This window comes from Balearica regulorum, chromosome 4 (genome assembly GCF_011004875.1).
Source record: "Balearica regulorum gibbericeps isolate bBalReg1 chromosome 4, bBalReg1.pri, whole genome shotgun sequence".
NCBI classification, from domain to species: Eukaryota; Metazoa; Chordata; class Aves; order Gruiformes; family Gruidae; genus Balearica; species Balearica regulorum.
The window spans coordinates 28,387,286-28,412,146 of NC_046187.1; the positions used below are offsets into that span (position 1 = coordinate 28,387,286).

General features: G+C 39.8%; 1 protein-coding gene and 1 long non-coding RNA gene across 9 annotated transcripts in view; one reads left to right on the forward strand and one right to left on the reverse strand.

Moving 5' to 3' along the window:
* Positions 1 to 2,856: 2,856 nt before the first annotated feature.
* The window catches only part of RAP1GDS1 (Rap1 GTPase-GDP dissociation stimulator 1), a 99,236-nt gene continuing 77,231 nt past the window's right edge, over positions 2,857 to 24,861 (reverse strand). For 7 of the 8 annotated variants that reach the window (XM_075751571.1, XM_075751572.1, XM_075751569.1 and 4 more), the window contains 10 exons: positions 20,892 to 21,020; positions 18,355 to 18,480; positions 15,478 to 15,621; positions 15,078 to 15,209; positions 14,535 to 14,669; positions 12,879 to 13,004; positions 11,681 to 11,820; positions 8,504 to 8,630; positions 7,026 to 7,154; positions 2,857 to 3,514 (listed from right to left, as the gene is read on the reverse strand). In XM_075751571.1, coding sequence (XP_075607686.1) covers positions 3,387 to 3,514; positions 7,026 to 7,154; positions 8,504 to 8,630; positions 11,681 to 11,820; positions 12,879 to 13,004; positions 14,535 to 14,669; positions 15,078 to 15,209; positions 15,478 to 15,621; positions 18,355 to 18,480; positions 20,892 to 21,020 — 1,316 coding nt within the window. In that variant the 3' untranslated portion in view covers positions 2,857 to 3,386. Of the gene's footprint in view, positions 3,515 to 7,025; positions 7,155 to 8,503; positions 8,631 to 11,680; positions 11,821 to 12,878; positions 13,005 to 14,534; positions 14,670 to 15,077; positions 15,210 to 15,477; positions 15,622 to 18,354; positions 18,481 to 20,891; positions 21,021 to 24,168; positions 24,236 to 24,861 lie in introns of all 8 variants that reach the window. The other variant, XM_075751573.1, reaches the window with a different exon arrangement.
* LOC142601710 (uncharacterized) lies at positions 5,234 to 17,506 on the forward strand. Its single transcript, XR_012835278.1, has 8 exons — positions 5,234 to 5,618; positions 6,210 to 6,423; positions 6,550 to 6,861; positions 8,888 to 8,980; positions 9,909 to 10,015; positions 11,499 to 11,634; positions 13,700 to 13,782; positions 15,793 to 17,506. It is a non-coding gene; the product is annotated as an uncharacterized LOC142601710 (long non-coding RNA).

Consider the following 24,861-nt stretch of genomic DNA (forward strand, 5'->3'; position numbering starts at 1 on the left):
TTAGTGACCCGAAGTGTTCAGAAGTTGCTGCTTTGCAGGGAGCAGCACAAAGGGGATTCGTCATGACTTAATTAAGCTTTTGTAAAGGGAGGTGGGAATTGCACTTTTCTAAGTGCAACATGCACTTAAACAGAAGTAGTGGGAGCTGGCTTATTTTATTGTGCAGGTAACAACAGGTAACAATGTCTTGTGCCTGTTTAGGCAGAGGAGGAAGCAGCCCAGGTTTTAGTATTTCAAAAACTGTAGAGCAAGCTAATCCAATTCAGTATCTCAAACCTGCAGTTTTGTCCACAAAACATCACTGTGACTGATTTAAAAGCCCATCTCTATATCTAAATTGAAGTCCAATGCTTTTTGCTTATTTCAGGCATAGACATTTATCTGCACGTATGGAAATGACTTGGTAAAATAATGCAAATGTGGAGGGGAGGAAGGAACAAAAGTCAACCAAAAAGAAGCAAAGCTGAGGGCGTTGCTTAAATGCGCAATAGATGTGACACACTTGGGTAAGCCTTTTCCACGATGGAGGGGGAGACTGGGAGTGGCCACCTGCATTCTGTCAAACTCTTAACAGGCTTGCATATTGTTTCTTGAAGTTGCAGCTAGTTACCATTTCTGGAACTTTTGGAAGAAATGACCTTTTCTGGGTCTCATGGTCTCGTTTGACCAATGGGTCCACCGGATCCAAGGCCCGTATTGTTGAGGTTTGTGCCTTACCCAAAGTGAAACTTTTCCTTGTATTTCCACACTATGAAATGTAAAAACATATGTGTGGTTTTTATCTTCCTGACTGGTGTGATGCTAGGTCTTGCAGAGGTCACACTGGTGCAGGTAAATGTAAGGCACCAGGGAGGTGCTGCCTGCCCTGCGTAGTGTGGCAGCAGTGATCGATTCAGCTTGGTTTGCTGTGGCAGTTGACAAATGAAAAGGCCCAACGTCTGGCATCACCCTTGTAAAAATAGTCTGAGCAGCAGAGTGCAAGCTTTGCTTCGATGTAAGCTATCTACTAAACATCTCATTGGAACTATTGTCAGCAATTTCAATTCATTTGACTTCAGTCAAGTGAGTAGTGAAATGCATATGATAGTATTGTCCTTAGATCCTCTTTCTCTTCATAAAAGAAGCTCCGAGGATGAATGATTTACCAGCTCATAGAAATGACCTGCAGGCTGCAGCATGCCTCAGCACAGCGCTTGTGTGGATAGATACAGTCTCTTCAACTACCGCCACCTTCTGTGACATACACCTGTCTTTGCCCTTATGCAGACTTTCCTTCTGTGTATTGGCTTAGCACAGATTTTATCTAGAAATGTAAGTCACTGGATGTTCCATCCCGGGAAACCCTCTGAAAGCAGGACGCTATCAGCATCGGCCTCTGGGCTTGCTGTGCTGGTGGTATCCTTAATAAAAATGTGGTGGTAAGGGTATGGCTCATGTTGAACCTGGGGTCTAGTTAGACAACCAGGTGAATGGGAATTTTGTTGGTGTCACAGCTTTGTTGGTTATGGTTGGCTTGTGTGAGCACTTGCAGTTTATACCGACGTCAAAAGGAATAGTCTCTTTCTAGAACCAGGTAAGTCATTGGTAACCGGTCTTTCAAATGTATTTTGTGTTCTGTTTAAATCAATGGAAATTATTTCCATGCCTGAGAAAACTTGGGCTCGTGTGGGTCCGCTATGAATGGTGACTGTAAACATGCTGGTTATGTTCAGCAGTGCAGAGGTTCTGTGTTACGCGGAGCCTGATGTCACGGGATCCTGGTCTGTGTGACAGCTCTACACTCAATCAGTGCCTTTATTGCACTATTACTAGCAAGTGTCTTTTTAATGTGGGTTTTTTTTTTGTTTTTTGTTTTTTTTTTTAAAATAAGAGGCTGTTGTACAGTTTAGTACAAGAGGCTTTTTCTTTGTGTTTCTGGCACTGGATTAAATGGATGTGGAATCTCTGCTGTGTGAATACTCCTGTAACATCTGCTGGGTTTTGGTACACTCTCGGAGCTTAAACTATTTGAGGCAAGTTTCTTTTCATACCCAGCTTGTGTACATAATCCCTTTCCCATCACGACTGGCATCTTCCCATCCCAGTGTCTGGGGGATTGCCAGTGCTTTCATGGAGCTGGGAAGTGAATTTGGGAAGGTCAAAAGCAGTGTTCCTGCAGCCAGGTGGCGTGGGATCGCACGGGTGCTTGGCCTCTGGGTTTGCCTCTTCTGCTGATAAACAAGGAGCCTGAAACTTCTGAGGCCGGCACTTTGGCACTGGGAGTGCTGAAGTCACCTTAAAATGTGATAGATCTTATGGTCTTTGTGTGTTATGGGCTGGATCACGCTAGACAATGGTGTTGTACAGTCAAAAATAACATGTGCTGGCTTGCTGGAAACTGCTATCCTAACGGCTCCCTCCTTTTGCCAGAGACTCGTCTGCTGGTTTGCTTGCTGGCATGTTACAAACCTACAAAAGAGCAACTGTGAAATCAGATGCTTCAAACTGGCAATTTCCCAACTCCCTTACCTAGGAAAGGAGAAAAAGGAAGACTCCTGCATGCTGCACTTCTCACTTGATGGGGTTCTGTTGAAAAGTTGCTGCAAGATCTGCCTTTAAAAATCCATCTACAAACAGAACCCCCATCCCAAGCAAGCCTAACAGCAGTCACAGTGTATTCCTGTTAAACCACACAGTGTCTCTGTGTGAACGTACACAGCGAAAGTGGTTGGAATTGTTTCCTTTGTATTCGCTCAACTGAAAGGCAGTGATTGCGTCGGGGCCGGAGCCAGGAACAAGACGGGCTCCTCACCAGTGCGTGGTGGTGCAGTCGTGGCTTCCGCACGTGAATACAAAAAAGGACAAACCGCAGGATAAAGCACTGAAATTTTTATTTGTTACCTCTAGGTACCACGAGTTTGACATTAATAGGCAAGACCAGTGAATGAGCAGCAGTACATCGCATTCAAACCTGAATCTCCAAAGCACCAAAAATGGAGCTAGATTTACTTCTTAATCCTATAGTCAGCACGCTAGCCTGGACTTGCTGCATCTTGTTTTGTCCCTAATTTAGTAGTACATTGTTATGCAGTTTGGGGGCGTGAGGAGAGAGTCATTGTGTAGTACCACTTCTACATCATCATAGGACTACAACATGCACATTCTACTATGTGGCCCAAGCAACAAGAATACAAGTAGAACATTTACAGGTGGAGACAGGTTCATGTTAACACCACCTATGAATTTGTAGAAACCTTTTTGGACGGGTACCTACAGCAGTTCATCAATTTGTGTGGGAACATTACACGCATGCACGAGTGATACAGTGGAAAACATAGCAGGAGCGGCAGCAGGACGCAGGACAAAGGTGAAATCTGTGATGGGATGCATCGGAAACAAGACCTTCCTCAGCTTTCTACAGCAAGTCTCTGCTCTGTTAGCGAGGCCTGCTGAGCAACAGTTTTGTTCTCATGGCTGCGGAGTTTTGATACGACTTCTAGAAAGGCCATGCTCTGCACTTCCTTTTGAAGAGGCTCTGGAAAAAGAAACAGATAGTAAAAGAAACGGTGCTTTGTATGAGACGGGCAAAAGAACAGAAAAGGTTGGTGAGCGTGAGAAACTTTTCTACTGAAAAGTACCCTGTACACACGTAAGCAGACAAATGTGTGTGCACATCATCTTTTTATTTACTTCTTTGAGTTGCTTTTGAGGACAGATAGAAAACTCTCCGGGGCCTGGGACACACACAGACTCCACGGATTTCAGGTAGAGATGAATGGTGAAGCTGCTGCAGAGCAGTTAAGAAAATCCACCTGGACTGCCTTCTGAAACAGATGCTTGGGAAGTCATTTTAGTGAAAATATTTTTCTGCTTTATTCCTTAAACTAGCCAGACTAAGTGAGCTTGCCTTGGAAGGTTCACTACGTCGTTTGTATCAAATCAGCTCTGGTTGTTGATGTGAGGTGTGAAGTGGGTGAGCTGGTTCTTTAATGGATGTGTCACCGCTTGGTCACTGTTAGCTGTCTGTTCACAGGTTAGCTCTGAAGTGAATACAAATACAACACGTGGTGCATTGCCCAGTGCTGTGCATACGTATACAGCGTTTACATTTTACTCAAAACTATGAGACAGTTTTATGATTCTGATCCTGGATTGCACTATACTTTGTATTAATAAGGAAAGGTTGGGAACAACCCATAAAATTGAGCAATTTTAAAAAAAATTCCATGAGTTTTATCAAAGCCCTGTACTCTATAGACATCTCACAGTTGAGATCCAAAGCAGTTGGTTTTGTTTTGTGCCCTGTTCAGGCCACTCTAGTGAGCTCCTACTCAGCAACAAACACTGACCTAGATTTTTTTTTTTTTTTTGCTTCCCAGAAGCTGCTGGGGGCCTAATCCCTGAGCTTCCCAGGAGAAATCCCAACCATCTGTTTCAGATAGCTATACTGTATGCTATGCATATTTACCTTTTTTTTAATGGCAAACTTTGACATTTGTTTCCCTTCCTACCTACTTTCTTGTTCACAGGTTTAAGCAGGTGTTACTAAACTGAATTTTGGGAATTTACTGTGCTTTACAGTGGCTGAATAGTTCTGCTTAACATCCAGATTCCTGTGGGCCCGGAGACCCTCACATAGTCATGACTCTGCTAGCTGTGAATGCTCTTTTGCTGATTCTTTGTTACATGTTTCCATTTTCCACTGTCCTGATTTTTCCCTCTTTCCATCCATTCACTCAGTTGCAAAAGCAAATTCCAGATGGCAAAAATAATATGTAAATATATATCTATTTACTGCTTAACACACAGCTGTTGGCAATATCAAGTTAAATGTGATGCCAGACACCCTGTGACAAAAGCTAGTAAGAACAGCAGTCACTGGAGAAATAAACTTACCAATGATTAAGTCAGTGCAACCATTTCTAGTCTATGGAACTATACTGGGGGCAATTACTTTAAAATGGCTACACAGGCCTGGTTACAGTAGAATATGCAAACACGTAAATAGAAAAGCTCACTGTGTGGAGATGGTGGTGAAAGTTAGAGGCCAACAGAGCTGGGAGGGAGATATATGTTCGTATTTTCATCTGTGTAAAGAGCAGACTCGGTTAAAACAGTTTTTAAAAAAGTTAAAAGTGAGTATCAGGGTTGCTCTAGTTGTTACTCTCATGTACTCGCTAATTTTACGCAAGTCTGTTCCTCAGGAAGTGGGGCTGAACACTGGCTCAGCCAAGTGCTGGGTCTTAACTACGGCTTTACATTGCAAGAACGCGCTGCCTGTTTCCTGGGAGTGGGCTGAGACACCTCGTGTCTAGGCAAAGCTTACATGGTGTGGCAGCAGACTGACCTCTGCCAGCTAGATAACCCTAAAATCCCCCTGCGACAAGACTGCTCCTTACTCTGGTGGAACAGAGACACAGGTATTTGACTTTCAATAACTCTGTCAATCCTGCAGGTGACAAGACTTGGGGCAGAGAAAATGCACGTGCCAGGCAGAACTTCTGAGGATGATTATTTTAGCTGGAAGCAGTGGGAATACACACAAGAACATCACGGTGAGGCTGAGGGAACCTCTGCAGAAAGGCGTCTGCTCTAACAATGGATGCATAATCCCAAGCACAAAATGGCTCAAGAAAGTTGTGAGTAAAAACTAAATGGCATGTCTTAACATTAAAGCGAATGCTTACTGGGAGCTGAGGCTTGTACAAAAATTGTGCTCAAAAGTTGCTAACATTGAGATGTATATACTGCTCTAAAAACAAGTATTTGTTCCTTTATGATGGCAGTAATAGAGTATTCACTCGTATGGCTGTACAGGTCACCAGAGTCACGCTTACAGTGGACACGGTGAACTTTGTTTAAGGGGGAAAAAAAAGCAAGCCGATTTCTTTACAGAGACAGCACACACTTAGCCATGGTAACTTTTAATCCTTTCAACTGAATTGCTGTAAACTCATCTCTGGTGAACCTTCAAATGTTTCACATGTGGCAAGTCCTGCGCTGACAGGCTCTGAGTTTCCACATTTCTGTACTTAATCCAGTTCTTTGTCATCTTAGTTGTCTGTAAATCTCTGCAACCTTTCTGGAATGCAATTTGCTCTCCTTCCACAGAGTAAATGCTACTTAAAGAATGCAATGAAAGAAATGTGGCCACTTCTTGAAACCTCAGCTGGAAATCAAATTTCTCAATGATACCTTGCTCTTTGTTGTTTTTGTTTGCCCACACACAGGTGGGAAGTTGCAACATCAAACCACAGCCTGCTACACAATCCTCAAAACAGTCTGACCTTTAGCAGAGGGGTAGCTCAGAAAGAGTACACTTTCCAGTGTCCAGCACTGACATGTTAGAGTGTGTCCTGCTTGTCTTTCAACGCAACCATGAACAGTTGTGCCTGGTGGGCCGAGCGCGTGAGGGCTGCTGAGGGAAGGGCTCTTCCTAGTGAGGTAAGCATGAGGATCCCTTCTGAAGCAGGATTACAGCCTATGTGCTGTACTAAGTACGTACTTGTGCGCACGCGCGTCCTTGCAAATATTACCCGTATATTTATTTGTTCCCTACCATTCTTGTAGGAATTTGAAACTACAAGTGAGGAGGCTCCTTGCAAACTTCTCTTCCACCAAATTTTACTTGACTGACTGCTAATAAAAGCCGTCACACAGCAATTACAGGGAACTGGCAGGTAAAGGTGAAAATAAAGTTCTTGTTATCTGCATATTTTTGCAAAGAGAGCCTGATACTGTAGAGTTTTAAATGCCTTTCATTTCTCTCCTGTCAGTTGAAGTTTGAGCTATCTGCATCCTGCAGAAGCCAGAGTCCAACTTCTGCAGTTAATATCCAAAACTGAGTTAACAGCCGCCTCCTTGACACTATAAATAAATGCTGTAAATAAAGTGTCATAGTAAATTGAACCCTTCTGTCTACGTTCATCGTGAACAGAGAACCAGTCTCAGAGTGCATTTGCACATGTTCTATGCTCTGGCTAAAGGAGAGAACTAGCTTTAAATACATAAATCTCTTAGGAAAGCAGCCCCTCCTGAATACTCACCAGATCCTATAAGGGCACAGATCAGCACCATGGAGTTGTATTTTATTTCTGGAGCACTCCTGTCATCTGAGAGCAGTCTGTGTAGAATCTGAACAAGCTGAGCATTTTCAAGATCCTTTTCAGCAGTGACTGAAATACAAAGGAAACTTTGTAAATCTGGAAGCTCCACTTGCTTTGATGCTTCCCTGTGTTAGCCATTCACTGAAACACGGATCTCTCACTGTAGCGAAAGTGGTGCCGTGGCACATAACTTATTGGCATAAAACTGAAGCACATATTGGTATGATGAATAGGAATCACAGCTCTTGCCATAAAAATGTAAAATAGCCTAACTGCTTGAAAGGACAATCAGACTTTAATGATAAAATCCAATCTTAAATCTGCAGTGAGCTGATGGAAAATCCCCTAGGCTTTCTAGCTGTTTAGGCCAACACCTGCAATATTTCAGCTTTCAACACTTCCAGTGCCTGAATTTGCTTTTGGAAATTTTGTCTGAGTAAATACAGATGGTGTAATTCTTGATTCCGTGGTAGAGGGAGCTCAGGGTCCCATTATAAAGGCTGTGAGAAACTTTTCAAGATCAGACTGAGAGTTATTTCCTCTGTAGTTTTCTAAGAAACATTATATGCTGAATTCAATCTCAAAACCTTTAAATGTCTGAAGACAAGACAAAGAAGGGTTAGACAATTCATGTGAATAGAACTGGTTTTTCCTTTTAATTAAAACGATTCCCTGATGGATTCGCAGTGATTTGGAAGATGAACACAGCATTGCTGTAGTACAACAATGGCAAGAGATGAAATCAAGAGCAAAAATATGTAATGTTGCTTGTTTAGTTCATGATCTTAGTTAATAATTAAGCAAATAGGATAAACAAAACCTTTGCTGGACGTTTGCCTTTTTGCTTCTAAGTGAGGTGGTACAAAGGCAAATCAAGACATGTAATCATTTCTGCCTTCATCTGGCAACTCCTGCATCTATTTCTGTGGAACTTCATAATAATAAAGACATTTTGGGGGCATCATCCACCTCTGTGTGTATTCTGTAGCTCTCACTATAATTAGGGAAGTGAAAGCTTTACTTTGATAAGCCCTCTCAGAAGGGGATTAACCATTTCAGTGTAGGAATGTGGTCAGATCATATCTTCTCCACTCTAAAGTACAATTTTCTTAACTGTTATTCCTTCAGGTTTTACCCAAAATCTGAAAGTTATGTTCAAGGGCCTTTCTAGATCTTGTGATCACCTACCAGAGTGACAGAACAGACACTGTATCACCAACAAAGTCCAGATTTCTGCATAACCTTCTCACCTGCCTATGTCTGCGTGAACTGCCGTGTATTTCCATGCTACTGAAAGGCAGGTGGAAGGAGGCGGCTTTTCTACATTGCAAAAGAAACTGGCACAACTCTCCCTCTACGACTTCTCTTGGGCACAGACTGGAAAGAAAACAGGCAGAGTAAACTGCTGGGATACTCACCTAACTCTAAAGCTGCTATTAGTGCCAGCGCAACGAGAGCTTCGTTTTGCATTATTACGTGTTCACTGGTTGCCATGGTTACTAAATGCTTGATGCCACCACTCTGTACAATGGTCCTAATAACCTCCTAAAATAAATAACATAGAAATAAAAAAATTTGCATTGTACACAAACTGTATTAAATAACAAAGCTGTCATAGATGCTATGTTATCTCTGGGTAAGGATACTCATTGGCTTTATGCACACATAATCACTTTACATAAATGTATGTGCACGTGGGCCTATAAATTATCTGCTATTACTCTGCAATTACAAGGTACAGCTTATTAAACCAAGCCAATTAACCATATGATTAAGTTAAGACACAAGTAACTCTTTTCCAGGTTATACTGTGTAACTCAAGTTCTTGTGGTGTGCCATCAGTCGCCTAACAATGAGCCCACTCTGTTATCTTTGAACTCAGCTGGTGTTCAAAGGTGGTTAGTTTTCCCTTCTTCATGTTGTGATGTTCAGAGCAGCTTATCAAAAGCACCCAACAAATCATGTATTTGGGATAAGGAGACACAAGCACTTAGTTTTAATAAAGTTATCAAATCCTTTACCTCTCCCCATGAGTTTTCAGAGTTTCTTCAAAACGTTCAGAGAGGTGAGATCACAAATATTACACCTTACTACGTAATACAAATGCTGCACTTGACAAAAGATTTTTAGAAATGGACAGGAAAACGAGCAGCATTCTCTTGAAGTGTTGTGGGAAACAGGTTAGCAAAGGATAGTTATGGGATACCAATGAGTTGGTTTCTGTTCTAAAGCCAGCAGTTAAAATGAGCTATTGCCCAGTATCTAGGAAATGAAAATGCTGACTGGATTAAATGGCTTTAAAGCGGTTTAAAAATACACAACTGAGATTCTGTTTTCTAGTCCAAAATTTGATCCAACTTACTTAGGATGAATAAAGATGTCTGCTGTCTGCAGGTCTTTGACTTGTTAGTTATCATTAAAAAAGTGAGTTTGCACCTAATGTTTTCACCATTACACGTCCTAAAAATACTTGCAAAATGTTTGCCTGGAAGTCGGGTAACTTGGCATGCCAATGGGAAATTGTTCAAGGAAACGTGGTTTGGCTTTTATTATTTTCTGTTTGTTCTATGGGTGCACAAAATCTTGGAATAGTAGTTACTTCTTGAAGTAAGAATCCAATATAAATTTTTAATCAGTGTGTTGAATTTCTATTTAAAGAACATGTCCCTTTCTAAGTCCAGCCACAAGTCAAAACGCATTAACAGATACTGGTGTTTACAATGATTTATGCTCTGGTGCGTGCACAGAGCATGCAGTGACATTCTTTATGCACGGAAATAGACACAATATGATCATAATCCTTGAGAATTGAAATATTTTTAGATAATCTTATTGAAGATGCAATTGGCACAAGTCACAGCCTAACGTCTCCAGAATTCCACATTTATGACCTATTTTTTCTGAATGACGTAATGTACACAAGCACGTAAGTACTTTTATATTTTTCTTTCCTTACAATGATGTGTCTTGTTATTTGTGATTTTCTGGTGGAACTCCACAGTAGTTTTGAGACTTCATGGAATAATCTGAGAACTGCTAATTTCTACTTGAATTGGTGTGGAGTCTTGGCTACATAAGCCTTGGGAATCAATCAGCACCTTTGGCATCAAAATTTGTTATTTTATAGGTGAACGTGACCCTCTATAAGGCAATACCAAATAGATAGAAGGGATGACAGCAGTCAGGTTTTGGTGCTATTGTGGTTTAACTCTCAAGTACTTACTCCATTTTTTAGAATGAGACATAAGTTTTCTAAACCACTGTCACCTTTGTAAATACTACCCCAAAAACTGAATTCAAATCTGATGTGCTGTAAAGTTGTACTTGTATTCAAACCTAGAGGGCAGTAAAAGCATTAAAAACCCCACGTACTCAGCTCTGCTTTCCTCTTCCCACTCAAGTTTCCTCTATGAGTACATAAACCACACAAAAGTTCATCTGTGGTAATTCTGTTAACTTCTGTATTAATGTCTGCTTGATGCCATCAATAGTGTCTCTGGAATTGAATTCTGTTTTCTTGTAGTGCGTATTGATAAAAACTTGCACCTGTGGTGGTGTATGCCATCCATGTGTGCATCTTGTGGACTCTGTGTGTGTAGGAAAAGTGAAACCTGATCAGTTTTAGAAGCTGAACATAAAATAAAAAATGTGCATTAGAAAGAGAGTAATATTAGAAATCAGCAAAGATTAAAATCTCTCTAAGTCCTGTTGATTTGTTTTTGGAGAGACTGAGTACAGATCAGGTCCATGATATGTGTTTCACTTTGCAAATGCCACACACGAATGAAGAGGTCACTGTTAAAGTCTGAGTTGTCCAAATCACGCTTGCTATGTAAGCTCAGTCAGGCAGCCTGCGTTCGTACCGGTGAACACCCTAAGCGAAGCCTGAGCCTTGTTTCCAGAGGAGATGCTTTTGTCCCTTCTAAGGCTGTTTTGCCTAATGCTCTCCTGAGCAAGGACTGAGGACTTGGACTGCTTATGTAAAGGTATTTGGGTGATGCGAAGGTGATGGGACGGACAGAACTGATCTCTCCCACAGTTTCTCTTAATGTCATACCTTTTGCTGGGTACAAGCAAGCTTCTGTTAGAATTTGGAATAAATGATCATTTTCTAATGATCTGTTAGAATTTTAAAATTCTGAAAAATGCTTTATGAAGAGTGGGAGACAGACTACTTCTGGATCTCAATTTTACATAAATATATAGCAAGATCATAACAATTAGGCGCAATGGTTCTTCATATATATCATCATTAAAACAGAAAATACAGCATGCTGAACTTCAACAGGATACAATACAAATAAAAATGAGTCAAGACTTAGCCACGTGAACCCTAACAGTGTTCCTTCAGCTGGCCTGAAGGGCCACTCTGAAATTGTTTTGCTTTGTTTCAGTTTTTTTTTAACTACACAGTTCCAGCGAGCATTTAAACCTGTTGCTTGTGTCTACTGGCGGGCCCGAGGCAGAGGAGATGTACTGCGTGAACTGACCGACCCGGCTCTCTGGAAGGATGACCTAGAGGCCTCGGCTACCAATGCCACGTGCAGAGGTAACTCGTAGTTCTTGCAAGCTGCCCTTTTACACCACGAACTTACTTTTGATTTGCTGTGTCGTATAAGTGCAGAAAGTAGTCTGTTGGACTCTCCCATCACACCTGCATGATCCTTGGCTTCACACCACTCCACCAATCGTTCCACCAGTTTTACATTTTTGCCCAGCTGTTCAGCTGCTTCTGCTACACGATGCCAGAGCCAACAACACAACAAAAAAAGTTGTCACTTTTTTTAAGCAAGTGCCAGAAAAATAAGCTGAAAGTTACTAACTAGGAGAAGTTTGTTAAGTAGAACTTCACTAGCTTGCACCAAGAATGGGAAAAGTCTAGGCTGTGTGAAAGCAAATAAAGCCAGTCAAAATGGAAACAAAATACAGAAAAACGTTCATAATCCAGTTTTTGAAAACAACTTATAAGCCCAGTTAATGAGGCTTGTGCATTGATTAACAGTAGGGAAAAGACAGGTGATGTCACACTCCCAGGTGAGCTAGCTTAAAAATTTAAAACCAGGAGGGACTGCTGCCAGAAGGGGAGCACTGTGGTCAGTCAGATGAGGTTTTATAGACTTTAAGTCATGTCAGTTTATTCAATGAATTTCTATTTCATATCTGATAGCTTTGCTTGAACTAGAATGGATCTTTTGAAAAAATCTGCAGAACTGGGCCAAAAATAAATACTTGGCTAATTTATCTTGTTAACTACTTTTGGTCTTCAGCAGATTTTACAAATTTGATTTATTTTTTTTTTGTTCTTCTGATGTCACAAATCCTCATCCTGGAACAAGCTGTTACACTAAAAGGTGCTTGTTCATTTTGAAATTGCAGTTTATCAATTAGCAAGTGTATTAGTGTGTTCCAAGGAGCTAGGTACAGCCAGGAAATGTAGTAAGTGAACAGCAAAACAGGAGTGGTAGCTTGAAACACTCACGCCTCAATACATACTTGTAATGTGACAGTGTAGGAAAGTTCTGAAGTACAAAAGTAAATAAGCATCTGACACCTATTCTGAGGGTCCCTGGTAGTCAATTTAGGAGTTCTGAAAAAAAAAAATCAACCCACATTCCTCTCCCTTTGCATATGTATTAGATTTATTCCAAGATTTCAGGAATAAAGTTCTTAAAAAAAACCAAAAAACCCAAAAAAACAACCAACCCCTCTGCTTCCCTCTTGTAAGAATCTTGGCAGCATATCACAGACTGAACCAAAGCAAATCACTTAACATAGAGAACAGTTTATTTTTACCTTGTGCATCTATTAACATTCTTAATGTTCCCAGTAGCTTGAATTGAACAGGGGGCATCTCCGATCTGAGAAATTTCAATACAGCTTCTGCAACACCAGCTGATAGCATCTTAGCCTTATTTACAACTGCATGAAGAAAGAACAGGAATGATCTCAAGAACATTTCTGGAAGATGCAGTTTATTTCTAAGACAGTCTTGAAGCAAATTGTCAGGCACAGTTTGAAAAATAGCTTGTGAACACAGACTTCAGGAACACAAGTGTGCACTGACAATACTGCATGGTGGAAAAATGTCATGGTTGCTAAGACACAGGTGTGAAGTTAAGTGCTTTTTCCTAGCATGCACATCTAATTTCTAGTGTTCAGCCTGATACAAACTGAAAGCTAGACCTCCCCCGCCTGGAAAGGCGTCTTCCACAAAATGCATGAAGCAGAAGTCCAGGCTAGTACTTGCAAAATATGAGGAAGCTTCTCTGATTCCCAACAACACTCCTCTGTTTCACAGAGGCAAAGGAACTAAAGCAACTAATTAGCAGAATAACCTCTTACCTGGTTCCAATACTTTATACATCAACACTGTGGCCTGACATGTCTGTAGTCCTTGTATTGCCCCCCCAAACTCTCTTTCATCCCCTCCACTAGCCTAAGTTCTCCGCTCTTATGGAGCGCTCTGAAATACATGTAAGGTGCAAACTTGGTCGGATATTGAACTTAGAAAAAAGTACTTATTTCGTATTCAAAGTAGGGTTTAACAAGCAGTTCATCACTGGGGCCAGTTATTACTTGCTCGTTTATAACAATATATATTAGATCTTATGTAGGTCTCTGGCAGACATCCTTGAGCATAGGCTACAGGGAAGCTTGCTGGCTGATGGAAGTTAATAGAATTACTCACCTGAGAAAGGTAAGCAAAGGGTGAACCACTAATGATGCATGGATTAGTTATGTATGCTTGATCATTTTTACAAAGTTATTGTTTGTCAAAAGTGAAAATAGTAAAATAAGGTTAAATGGATGAAAGATTTATTTTTGGCTTGGTAAAAGAAAGCATACGCAAGTAATAGAGACTTGCTTTGTTTTTATGTGCACATGCTCTGCCTTTTGTGCTTGAGTAATCAAAACTCGTTCAAACTAAGTTATTAAAAATGACAAAATTAGCATTCAGTTCATTGCCTAATAAACATTACAAACAGTAATTAATTGCAATAGGCAGGCTATTCTAACAGTCTACCTCCAGCTCTAATTTGTGAATTGCCAAACCCTGAGGAAGTTAGGGTGAGATGCAGTGGGCATCTCTCTGGTGGGGACCCTCAGCTGAGAGAGAGATCCCAAATGAAACAAAAAATAAAAATGCAGCGCTCTGGACAGAAAGGATTGAGCAACGATATCCGAGGCTGCCTCAGCTTTGACAAAGCTGCCCTCTCCTTGGTGGGGGATGATGTTGTAGGATCAAAGTGGTAAAGGATGGTCAGTAGGTCTGCTGGTCACAACTGCCATGCAGAAGACATAAAACCGATGATCGGTCTGGAATGAAAAATAGCGGTCTGACCTGCCTCTGGGACTGTCAGTCAGTCCTCCCACCCTCATTCCCTGGAGGTGCATTGGGAGAACAGAATTCACCTTCAGGGGTAATTAGCAATGCAAAGTGAGGCTTACCAGGAATAGCCAGGTTTCTTAGAGCACTCAGTGCAGCGTGCTGCACGGTTACATTTCCATCCTCCACATGTCTGTCTAGCAGATCCATCAGCTTTTGAACTATGCCATTATCCACCATATGGATGCAGTTTCCGTCTGTGTGAGATGAGACAAGTCACTTGTGAATGGAAGATTATTACTAAGATTTTTACAACAGCTTTTTAAGAATACAGGGGTTATTTCCTTGCTCCTTTCTAGATTTTATTGTTGAGAATTTGACCACCATCATCAATGGGAGTTGCAGTGCTCATGAAAAATTTAGAAGAGTGATACAGGAAACACTGAAGAAGGCAGAAATCCCCTACACCTCTCTACAAATGTGAAACAGTATTTTTAAAGTAGGCTTAATGATTTTCAGGATTGTAAATTATAAAACTACTGATGTTGCTGCATAGCTCAATACCAGCTTTACTGTGACATGCAGTTTTTGTTTGTAGCTGTACAGACGGAACATGATAGAGGGGCACAGATAAATTAACATAAGCTATTATGGCATATTCTTACCATTTCTGGCAAAATTTGCAATAGCCAATGCTCCTGCAAGCTGTAGCTGATGGCTATTGGAAGGAATCCATGAAAGTACTCTTTGGAACACACTGCCTTTTCCTCCTTCAAATAACTTTTGCATGGATTCATCTGGAGTAAAAAGCACAGACAGTCAGCAAGCCAAAGAAGTGTTTGTTAGGGAAAATCCTTCTCTATCAGTGAAGCTCTGGGGGCTTCACTACAATTAATCAGTCCTGCAGTGGGATGAGAGACAAAATCTGACACATTAAATGTTAACTGGCAGGTAGCAGGTCCTCTAGGTTATTTAGAAAATTAATAAATAGCAAAATTCAGCAGCCAAATGGCATTACAGGTATCTGCTGTTGTTTTGCAGAAGGTGGTGACACACTATACTCACCTCCAAGCAATAATAAAACCATAAGATCAGAAGCTGTTTTAAGCTCTGCAACATCATCCTCTTTGTCACTGTCCACAGTCTTCTGGACGATCTCAAGTAAGCACTCCACCAAGCCTGCTTCAACCAGCTGCAGTTTAATGACATCTGAAGAACAGCACGGATAATAGGAGTCAGAATCATGATCTTAAATACATCTATTGTACATACGTGCAGGACAGACTGTGAAAAGAAGTAGTGATGTCAACGGTTTCACTGACAGCTTGTGTAGATAAAACTGCAATTTTTTTCTTCTTTTTTTTAATTTTAAATTCTCAGGGTCAACTTCTGTTGTTATTCATCTACCAAGCGCTCCCCCGGCTCCTGACTGCCTTCAGAGCACAACTATATACTGAAGCTGTATGGAGCTGCTCTTCACCTCTCAAAAATGAGGATATTTCTCTAGAGCAAATTTCTGGCATCTCAGTCATCACACAGCAGACTCAAAAGGACTGTGCCGTGTTTGGGCTTTCCAAAGACTTTCAACTGTGTTGCAGAACAAACTTGGGGTTTCTTCTGCTATTTCATGTACAGAAGAGCTACTGACTTCACTGAGGCATGCAAGTGTAAAATATAGAACTTTTTGATGACATCTCAGAGCAAGTAATGACCTGTTTCTTTTACCTGAGCCAAAATTTTTGCCGTTCATTGAAAGGGCTGCAGGAAGAATACAGTAAGGCCAAATCCAAAAGGCTGGGTTGGGAGGGGAATTTGTTGTGATTGAAGAAAAACTGGAAACTGATGAGGCAAACTAATTTCTTAGTTGCTATTGGCAACAAGGCTCAACAGAAAAGGTGATAAACATGTTTTTCAGGTGGTGAAATAGGACTTGGGAGTAATATTTTTTTCTGTTGTACCTACAACACAATCTTTAACAGATTTGTCCCTGTGAACTTGGAGCTGGGAATCTCCCAGCTGAAACTCCCTTTCTCTTAAGCGGGAATGGCAGGTTGTCTGATGCTGTGTTATGTTTTTTTGTTATGAGAATGTGATTCTGGTAGATTTTGCATGCTGATTTTAGAAAGCAGAGTCACAAACATCTGCAGAAATGTGCAAACAAGTGGATTTCTCTTAGCTTTCTACATGAAATGATGTTTTAACAATAAGGAGTTTAACCTCAGTTAAAATATTTTTAAAGGCCAAAGCTTTGGAAATATTTTTTTCATATAGTTTAGCAGTGACAGCTGGGTGAGAAGTGTTCTACCTCTAGTGAAGGATGTGACTGACTCTGTTTCCTGTTGTCACTAGGCTTTTTGCATGAATGAAATCCATTGTTCCTCTAAAAGTGGCTGACCTTCTCATGAACTTTGTTAGGGAATGCAAAATATCCAGCTGGGATTTTTTTAAAGAGGTACTTTTGCACTGAGGTACTTTAAAAAATAGAGGAGAGGTCTCTCAGTGACAGAATACAAGGTTGCAGGTGTGCTGTGATTTGAAATATAAATTGCTACACCAGTGTCCTTAAAAACAAAACTAAAAAAAAAACCTCCAACCACCAAAATCCAGACTCTGCAAATACTTCACTTAGATGGTTTTGCCTGCTGACCTATTGCTAATTATCTACAACCAAAAGCACCTAAACAGTACAAGCACAGTGAACTCCTTTAAGTATGCCTTGAATCCACAGTGGAAGAGTTCAGCTGACTACCCAATAACATGCAAGCACCTGAGTTATGTTCAGCAGCAGTAAACTTATCAATTTTTATTGCAACTATAAAACATAGTCTAAGAAAAATAAAGCATTTGAACTGAAATATGTCAAACTCACAAAATGTTGGACCTAATTCTGTGTCAGTCTCCGAGGATGGAACTATCTTAGAGCAACTTGTTAGTTTTATGTAATAAATGAATATATTTTGGCAAAATGTGCATTTTTAGAACTGAAAAAAGGAATCCTGTTTTTATGGGCCGCTTAAAAGACAAAGTAATTTTTTAAACTGAAGTAAAAATTTATCTTGATTTATACTATGTAAAACAGACACAGACAGAGCGTGTGGGTAAACAGTGTAGGATAAAGCTTTAGAATTTACAATTCCATCCAATAATTTATTCCATTCAGACAAGCTTTAATGCTGAGGTGGTTAAAACAAGGGTATAGAGCCGTCAAATACTGTGATGTCTTCCGTGCTCAGAACTGCTTCCCACTCCAGTCCAGCTCCACCTGTTAACTCATTTCTTCATTTCCCTTAAGGGCAGATGGTGGATTATACAAACCACCTAGAACTCTTTTGGGGCACACATCACTTCCTGCTCTGGCTTGAGCAGTGAATGAAACTCCAGTTGCCTGGGGCTATCATAATATATGCCGCCAAACACCCGTATTAAATTTATGTGATCTCTCAATGAACAGTAGGGGGAGAACGTCCAGCTCTTAGCTCTGCAATTAACGTGCCCCATGCAAAAAAATAGGTCCATACGAACTGGAACTGCCAGTGGTTCTGCGATCCCAGGAAATGACAGAATGACCGATGTCCTGGTGCTGTAACTGACTGAGAACGCTTGAGCCAATGTTTTGCAGACAAATGTTGTAAAGCCCTCTGAAAAGCAGCTTTTGATACTCCCACTGCAGGTACAGGGAAATTAAATATAACATAATCACAGACAGAATGAATCAGAGATGGAATTAGCATCAACAATTTGTTGGGTCCTGTCATATGCTCAGACAATTAAGACCTATTCACTTCATATGAAACTGTCATCACAAGGATCAACTATGGTGGCTTCTGAACAAGGCAGCCAGTTACTCTGCATCTAGTCCCTGAAAAAAGACACCGATATATGAAAATACATATAAGGGAATGAATGAAAAATAGTGCAAGAAAAAAAAAATCAAATTCTCACCATTTTCTGCCAGGGGAGCCAAAACTTCAAAAATCATCTCTTTTTTATCGTGCTCTATTTGCTTCTTGAACAGTTTCACAAGCTCTTCAGCAATGTTTGTGTAGGCAAACTGCTCTTTACTTGACTCTGTGAAGAAAAAGAAAAAATTCAGTATCAAGTAAACAAACCACATCAAAAGGTAGGACTGTTTGTGGTTTTTTTCTCTTTATTACCAGGTTTATTCAGTAAGATGACTAATAGTGCTCTTCACAGACAAGAACAATAGACTCATGCTTGTCACTAAATGAAAAGAAAAATGTCTAACACTTTAAGGTAAATGCACTGACCTGAATTAATGATTATGGCTGTTAAAAATATATAAATACATGATCAAGGGTGTTGGGACTGCTTCTGCCCAACAGAATGTAAAGGTAGCTATAGAAACAGTACCATTACAGAAATTATGTGTAAAGTCTTTGATTCCCCTCAGCTTAACAGGAAGACTAAAAGATTATATACTGCATTTTCTGTGGGGGAAATGAGTCATACTGAACGCTTTAGTATTTACATGGTTTCATGATGGTGACGTTTGCTTTGACACCTGTGCGTGGCTGTTGCAGGGCCAGTTCATACTGCACAGATAGCATAAAGCAGCTTTACAGACGGGCTAGCTTGCTACCAGGAGGTTAGCCAGCAGGTTCTTCAAATGTAGATTCAACAAAAGCATCTCTTCCTCCGTTGCCTGTATCTTACTCCTCCTCACTGGCAGTATTACAGAGGATGCAGGTGGTAGGGCTGGTGTTCCGTGTTCTCCAGTTGCCACCTCCTGAGGGCCATCTGTAGCTGGAAAACCTTCCAGCACCTTTGCTACTGCTCTAATGGATGGTTAGGGATTATTTTAATGTAGAATTAACCCCAAGGACTGGGGAAAAGCATGAACCGCAGACCTAGACCCTTTTGTGCGTGTCCCATTTTTGTTTTTTCTCAATATGCGTGACTGCATAGCATATTCTAAGTGGATTTTTGACCTCTCCAGTATTTTTTAAAGCAGAAGCATCACTTTATTGGGTTTTTGCTCTGCTTTGCAACAAAATAAGAGTTTTATATAACGCTTCTCAAGGGATCTGTGGAATGCAGTTGTCTCTTCAAGTGACAATAAAATTCCCTGATGTTACAAGGCAAAAAATAAAATATTACCGTTACAATGTGATTGACTAAGCTACTGCTTAAGGGAGATTAAAGTATTACAAGCTAAATTAATTTGTGCCCATCTTCAAGAACCAGCATCTCTTCAGTGTATGGGAACAGGAAGGGAAGCAGCTGCTGTTAAGCTTCTTTCCCCATGGTTCTTATTACTCAACTGGACAAAGCTGGATCTTTCCAAAGAGGGAAACGAAATGTAGATCTCCGTGAAGATACCATTTATTGTATTTAATATCCTTATGGGTTTAGTTGCATTTTAGCACTAGAATTTCCAGTAGACAACTCGTATTATATTTTCTTCTGTGCAGACACAATACATAGTGCCCATCTTGAAGATCTCTGATCTATTAAATTCTTTAGTGCTATTTTGATGGCTCTTTCTGTTGTTGTTTTGTTAAGTAGACTTGTCTGCTATAAGCAAAGGTATTATGCGTGTGATCAGACTACATTAGATAACATGATATTCCCTCTGGCCTTGAAATCTACGAATTTGGGACAGTTGTGAATAACTTCAGGCCACCAAATAGTACAAAGTCACAGATATATTTCTCGTATTTTTGAATTGCTGAATCTTCCTAAAAATACAGGATGACATCATAACTGCTGTATTATTGTACTGCAGTGAAAAAAACCTCTAAGACTAAAATTTCACTGAATAGGTTAGCAAATGAACAGCAGCAATGCAAACCACAAGTAATAATAAAACATGGGCCCTAACAACCTGTTGGTTTACACTTTGTGGAATTCCAATAAAAACTAATCCACTTGCAAAGACGTTGGATCAAAGCAGGACCACAAACTTCAATTTAAATGAAGTTGTAACTAAACTTGCTAAAAATAACATCTACAGCTTAGTAGTATTCATGATTTATATGTGCAAATATTTAGTCTAGAACATGTTAAAACTCTACACCTAAAAGAATATTGTATAGGCAGATTTATGAACTGTGCCTGTCTCAGTTTCATTCAGTAATTTCCACGAGCCAAATTTAATCCTGATGTAAATTTGTGGAGCTACACCAGGATACATTATTTATATTATTAATAAATAATTCACAGTAAGTAGCAGCGCTCAGGCAATATGTTTAGATGATTTAAAATGTGCTTAGTTGCACTGAAGGACGTTAACATAAAACATAAGGTTGTACTAAGTACCCAAATAAATTTCAGTTACTGAAGGGGAAAAAAAAAAAAAAAAGACAACTATAGGTTTTAGAGACAATAAGCAGAAATTGCTGGCTTTAAATTTTGAATGTACCAAAAGGAACGGAACAAGTGTCAGTGCAAGGCTTTTGTTAGTCTTAAGATTTAACTTTATGAAAACTGTAGATTTGAGATTAATATTGTGGACTTACCAAGTTCTGCTAAATTGCCAAATGCAACAAGGCACATCTCTGTCAGAGCTGCATTTTGGCAATGAATGCCCAACAATTTCACTAATGTAGGAATAACACCCATATTGATAAGCTGTGACTGCAGGGTATCTACATAAAAAGAAAGTAGAACAGTAAGTTAGCGTTTCTGTTCTTCAAAAAAGCATTTTTCACACAAAGCAACTTCTAGGCTAAGCAGCATTAAAATGTCTGTCTCCTCTACTCTTCTACACTAGGATCTGGTCCAGATTTGAGATATGGACTCATAATTCCCCCTGCCCCTGGCAATGGGACATATTCCCAGAAATATTCCCTCCTGATATAGTCATAGGGTATAGTGGATTATGCAGCTACTGATAATTTTGTGGCTAGCAGGTTCCTAATACATGTTGGGTTTGACTAGCTGACTGAAACCAAACAAAACTACAACAGTGAAATAATTATTTATCTAAGAGCATGTTCCTATATACTGTCTTCCCTTAAAGATCAAAACTGGAAAATTAAAATTAGAATGAATATAAACTGGCACTGAAATAAACATGAAAAGTTTTATAAACACAGGAAGTCACAATGTAGATTATGAGGAGCTTGAGAAAAAGAAAGTTTAATAAAGACAAAAAAATGGAAGGTTTAAGAAAAGTCCTTAGAAGCCATTCTGATAATTTCTTGCATAGGATGAAAGTTTATAGTATTTACAAGTAAGAAAGTTATTGCTCCTAGATGTCTGCAAATAGAAAGATGCTTTGATGGTTAGGCAGAAACATGACTGTTTTAAAAGGATTATTTATAACGATATTTTTCTCTTACACATTTTACCTATTACATAGCAAAGAAGAAAAACATTGTTTCACAGTTGAATAGAATGAAGCAGACACGAACACACCAAATGTTGTTTAGTAATTTTTCTAAGCATTTTTTTCCTTTGATTCTAAGCACTTTAACTACGTTTAAATGTTACAGATTCAAAAGACAAAGATCCAAAGCCCAGTGAATTCAAGAGAATTGTTATTACTTCATTTAGCTTTGGGTCAAGGCCTACAGGGGAATTTTTTTTTTTTTTAAGGAATTCATTCTGAGCAACTGAAATCAGTTGGAGTTTTTATATTTGTGGCATGAGAGCCATAAAAATTGCATATTTTTACTGGGAGATAAAAACATATTACAACTTAAGTCTAGCAAATTTAGTATAATCTCATGCTCTCAGAAAACTCTTTGCCTTCAACATTCTGCCAAGTGTGTTTGAAATTTTCATATAATAAAAATTATGAAAAGATTCTGGAATGTTTAGGTTTTTTACATTAAATGTAAAATACTTTTGTAATGATTATCGATTTGGTACACTAAGGAAGTAAATGGCATGGTTATGACAGGTTAGTGGGGATGAGCAGGAATCCTTATGGCTTGACATCTTTAATAAAACTGTATTACTTACCAGTAACTGAATTTCCTTTGTTTTTTTTCTTTTTTTGGGGGGGGGATGGGGGGGGAGGCGGGTGTTGGGAAGGAGGTGGGAAGTTTACCTCTTCCACAGGTTTGTGGTCTTTAGAGAAATTTGAGAACACCATGTCAGACATCAAAGAGCTGTTGAAGTTGTCAAATTTCAGGTAAGTACAACATATTGCACTAGCGCATGCATTGAATGCCATTTTACCTCCAGCAGATATGTGAGTCACTACTATACCCTCCTACTTCATTCCAAACTGACTGTAAAAATCTATCTCTGAATAGGAAAACCGGGGAGGGGGGAGCTGGAATGGTTCCGTGGAGAAAATGAGCATGTAGGAGAACTCAAGTTACTGGTAAATAATCCAGTTTTTGTCCTTGGCTTGTGATTGTCCCCTGCAGGCACTTAAAAATTCTGAAGGAAAAATGGTTTTTATGGCAGGTAGGAGAACAAAGACACAAACCACAAATGCCATAGAAAATTATGTGGAAAGAAATTGCTTTGTTACTAGACTATGCCTTTAGTCACTCTAAAATCACTGTATCCAACTGTAATGTACAAAGAGACAATTAATCTCTATGGGCTTCATTTGGCAAAGCGTTCTGACATCAGAAAGATAAACTCTCTATTTTCAGCAGGTTTTTTTTTTTTCTGCTGTCTCTTTCTTAGTACAAAATATATAAAAACTGTGGAGGAGAAGATGAGTGGAAAAAAGGAAACCATATCCATCTTTGAAAGGCAACAGGAATCTGAAGAGCCAAATAGAAGGATATATTGTTTTTCAAGAGAGCATGGAGCGTGCTTGTGAGAGGGCCTCTAGAATTCCCAAGTAGGAAAAAAGGAAAAAGAAAATATACCCAGAAAGAACAATTGTACTGGGTCAAAAGTCAGGTATTATACCTGACTCCGTACCAGTCTCATTTCCCTGGAGTAGAAGGATGGCACCTGAGCACAGGAATGGTCTATAGTGGTAGGAACGGGATTACAAGAATTGCCAATAAGGTAAATATTGGTGTCTTAACTGCAGTAAGTGAAAGGATAAATCTTCTCCTCTGCCAAAGACAGGACAACCCTGTCACAAAGCTGCATAGGAGGCCAAAACTTTGAAAATAAAAGGCTGCCAGCAGCTATTTGCTATGCTTATACTTAAGCCTGGGCTTGCCATACAAATTCTGGACTTGTCATTTACATTGGCCATTACCACCAATAGGAGGATCTTTCTCTAGTAAATACAAGAGCAAGGTCTAGTCAGAAGAAGTTTAAAAGTATTAGGTTTCTCACTGGTGTGGAGACCTACAGCAGATTTTTACTTCAGAGAAATTAAAAACATCTAAGTGGTTCGGTCTTAGCTGAAGGGCCTGACAGCTCAGGCTCTCCTATGAAAGACCACAGACTGGGGAACTTGGAATAACTGCGTATGTCAGCCTTTCATTGCGGGAAGTGCAAAAGCCCTACTACAGCAGGAGACAAATTCAGGGCACACATGCATCCATCCTACAAGCAGTTGCCTGACACAGGACTAAAGTGAGCCACGAAGCCAGGCAACATCATGTCTCGGGATGAAACAGCATTTCTCTCAGCTTCCTAAGCAGAACTTTATGTAGAGTGAGCAGGAAGCATGAAAAACTGAATGCCTCTTCTGAACTTATGACTTAAAGCCACAAAAGAAATTCTCTCAAATTTTACACGTGTCGCACTAGTAAGACGCCTCTGTGTTCTCTTGGGGTGAAAAGCACCGACAGTGATGCTGTACAGATGCAGATACAGGTTGATAAAAGGCAATCAATACATGCGCCAGCACAAAGAATTACCTACCTAAAACTTGAATTTCAATGGCTTCATGTCCTTCGGTGACACACATGGAAACTCCAAAGAGTAAGATCTGGGGAGAATATCCCAAATTGAGAACTTTATTGGGGGCATTTGAGTTTAAAATGCTGATTTAGGCTAGTTCATGATTTTGGACAGAACTTAGAAAACAACTAGTCATTTTGTGTTTCATAGTAACCGTGATTACAATGCTAAAGGAAAATTCATTTTGTACAAATTGGTGGCATAATTTGCACCCTAGAGAAACCTGCTTGCAATCCCCACATCTATGTTAAATCATTATATAACATATAAGTGATTGTATTGATTATCTCACTGTCGTAAGAAACGTAATTTTTTATCTGCTTTTACATGCTTTAGGTTACTTTGCATTTGTATATTTAGGTCTTAAAAGCATGCTAGACATCTTTAGCTGTGATGTAAATGAAACAAAAACCACGGCAAGCATGGAAATTAACAAAGGTAAGTCTTAGAAGGAAGCATTACTGAAATATTGCTGTTAGACCATAATAATGGTGCCATAAATCTCCCTTTCATTTCTGGTGTAGTTACATAGCTTCTGCAGATGGTAAACAGTGCACATCGGTCCCCAACATTCATTCCAGTTGCTGAGAGTTTTGTGAGAATAAGAAAGGCTTGGCAGTTGTATGATTTAACATCAGAATGTTATGTTTTACA